At 43.7% G+C, this 2,987-nt stretch overlaps 1 protein-coding gene across 1 annotated transcript; it reads right to left on the reverse strand.

Annotated features, from left to right (window-relative positions):
• Positions 1-226: 226 nt before the first annotated feature.
• LOC113083119 (exostosin-1b-like) lies at positions 227-1,717 on the reverse strand. The gene has a single exon (XM_026254381.1). It carries the CDS (start codon positions 1,221-1,223, stop codon positions 279-281), a length of 945 nt encoding a protein of 314 aa, XP_026110166.1. The 5' UTR covers positions 1,224-1,717; the 3' UTR covers positions 227-278.
• Between the last annotated feature and the right edge of the window lie 1,270 nt (positions 1,718-2,987).

The following is a 2,987-nucleotide window of genomic DNA, read 5'->3' on the forward strand; positions in this document are numbered from 1 at the left end:
TCCCGAAAGTAGGTTCACCGTTAAAAATGACCTACAGTGACACCGAAAGATGAAGTTGCTTTTACATGGCGACAACTTCACAGGTAAATTAAGTTGTTAGAAACTGAGACCAATAACATTAATTGGATGAATACAGCACTCCATTCACACATGGGATAGCACATTTTTGTAATTTTGACCACTGTAGTTAACACTGCTGTGTTTTTTGCGGAGATTTTAGTATTAACTTCAGAAAAGTCTACAATGCGTTCACGTGAGAACAAGAGAAGTTTGAGAACTTACTTGTCATACTCGGCATTGTCCTTGTCACATCGCGCGTCCTTGTGTTTCTGCCAGTCTTTGCCGTGTTTGCAGGTGGTGAGGAGAACAACATCCTCCGCGTTATGAACGTGATGTAAGGCATTCCTCGTGTCCGAGCCGATGCCGGTCAAATAGCGTTTCCCCTTAAATACCAACATATACTTTCTAAAAGGTGGAATGGTGTTGTATTTCAAGTAGCCCCTGTCCCCACCGGTCCTTGGGTGCTCCTTGGAGAACAAGGGGATGGATACGTCAAAGTTGGGTCTGAAGTTCTCCGTGCTGATGCTCGCTTTGGCCAGCATGGCCTGACCGATGTCAAAGCCCAAGTCTTCCGTGTAGTCAGGCCATGTGCCCGAATACAAATTAAATATGAGATGGTTTCTGCCATTGTTCCACAGAGGCAAGCTCTGCACCTTGGTTTTGAGATTGTGCACGTACTGCGGCGATAACTGGTCTCGGTCAAGAGTGTCCAAGCTCAGGACGAACAGACACGCTTGACCAGGGTCAGAAGTGTAAAACCTAGAGCCCTCGATGGTGGCTAAAATGTTCTGGTAACTTTCCGAGATCTTCTCGCCCTTCTGCTGCGGGTACACGTACACTTTGAATCCGTTCCTTTGACACAAGGAGAAATCGAAGCATGATTGCATGCGGCACTTTTTGCCCTTGAAAACGCTCGAGTTAACGTCTCTCTTCTGCCTAGGCGATATGTGCACATTATAGTCCTCCGTGTCCGAGTGGTCCCACGGGCTTAAGTGTTGTAAGGGATCCGAGAAGTGTGGCCACGGCTGTTCGGGACGATTATATCCATGCCGGCTCCTGGACCCGGTGGCCGCCGGACCAGGGACCACCCCTCCAAAGTAAAAGAGCAGAACTAGAAAGGCGCCAGTCAAGAGTGAGATCAGATATCGTTTTTTGGCCTGCATGTGTCCTGAAGGCCAGATCGCGGTGTTTGCAAATAAATCTCAATCGGTTGGAAGTTTGTCTCTCAACACCACCTCCTCCAGCTACAGTACCGCTCCGCCATCTTCCAGCCTGCGAGGATTTACAACTCACGTCTTCCCTCTTCAGATTCCGATCTCCGAACAGCAAGCGATTGATCCAGCGCATGTGGGCGATTTTACTCCGGGTTCCTCGCTCTCACTCGTCGGTCCAGTAGCAACATCTCACAGTGCAGCCGTGACAGTGACCGTTCCTGTTAAGATCATTATAACACAAGCAGATATGCTTACTCACTGATTTAGTTTTCCCCCGGCGGAATAATAAAAATGCACCGTTTGTTGACAGGAGACGCACTAGATAAACGCGTCGCACGGTCCGACTCGCACCGGAGAGTTGCGGTGGCACTGACTCGTGGAGTTTGTCTTTGGAGAGCAGCGGGTCCCACTGGATAAGATGGAAAGTCGTTAATAAAACAACGACCGAGTTTTATCTCCGATGCTGTGGCATCCAGACTAAAACACAGCCTTCCGCTCGCAGTGTAACTCCATTCACCTCCGAAACAATAATAGTCTACGGTCGGGCAGTTCACGGCAACGAGGTAACCTTACGAATCCGGCATGTCTCTTATTCCTGCGCTCTCTGTGGATCTTCACACACGCAAGAAGAACATTTCCTCTTCATCGGGACACCGGCTCTGGCAAGCGGCGTTTCCCTTTCGGCGAAAACACGAGGGACAGCGAGCGAAGTTCCACAAGATGTTTCCTTTAATAAAATCAAAGGAGTTCCTTATCCGCGAGCCCAGTCACCTATGTCTCAGTTGTTCCGATTGTTACTCTTGTTACATTCCAATCCCGACACTACGCCAGTGTGCGTGACGTCCCATCATGGTGCATCGTGTGTTTTCATTGGGCAGAGGAACCGGATGGGGCGAGGGCATCTACAGCACCCATTCATTCCCAATGCCGAGCATCTCACTGAATATGGATGGGCTTCTAACCACTCTAACCACTATACATTAAAAATGTACAAAACTTTTTTAATGTATATGTTCTCTTTTAACTTTAGCTTTCATTGAATAATTATGCCCTATTTAAATTCTATTAAACATTTATGTAAATCATATGGAAGGGCGGTGGGAGGGGTTGGACTATTTTTTACATTTTTATTTTGTTTGCCTCTTGCTTTAGGCTTATAATAATAATAATAATACTTTTTCATTTATTATTATTATTCATGATATTTGTCTTAATCAGTCATTTTTTACTATTATTATGATGGTGTTAATGATGTTATTAGAGTCAGAAAAAGTATTTAGAGTAAATTAAATGAAGCGGACCATAAAAAATGGGCAAGGTGAATTAATAAATGAAAACAAAATACAGACAGAATACAGTGGAAATAAATTTGCATAAATTATATATTATGTATAAACAAAGTATTTCCCTTGTGGCAGCAGTGGGATCAACCAGGTAATAAATGATCATAACTCTGTGCCTGTTGAAATGATGGTGTCCCACTGTCCCCAGCGGAATGAATTATTATTATTATTATTATTATTTTTTTTTTTTATATCTTGGAATATCTTTGTTATTGTCAAAAGCCTTACTATAAAGACTTAGTTATGATAATTAATAATTAAAAATAACTATTGATGATCAATCACTGACAGTTAGCCCCTTTCTGTAACTATCTGCATTGCAGGGGAAATCATTTACTATTTGTTTATTTAACCAATAAATGAAACGAGA

The sequence above is a fragment of the Carassius auratus genome, unplaced genomic scaffold (genome assembly GCF_003368295.1).
Source record: "Carassius auratus strain Wakin unplaced genomic scaffold, ASM336829v1 scaf_tig00037409, whole genome shotgun sequence".
Lineage (NCBI taxonomy): Eukaryota > Metazoa > Chordata > Actinopteri > Cypriniformes > Cyprinidae > Carassius > Carassius auratus.

Bases quoted from the DNA above. Each gene is read 5' to 3' on its own strand.
- LOC113083119 (XM_026254381.1), bottom strand. From the start codon at position 1,223: ATGCAGGCCAAAAAACGATATCTGATCTCACTCTTGACTGGCGCCTTT.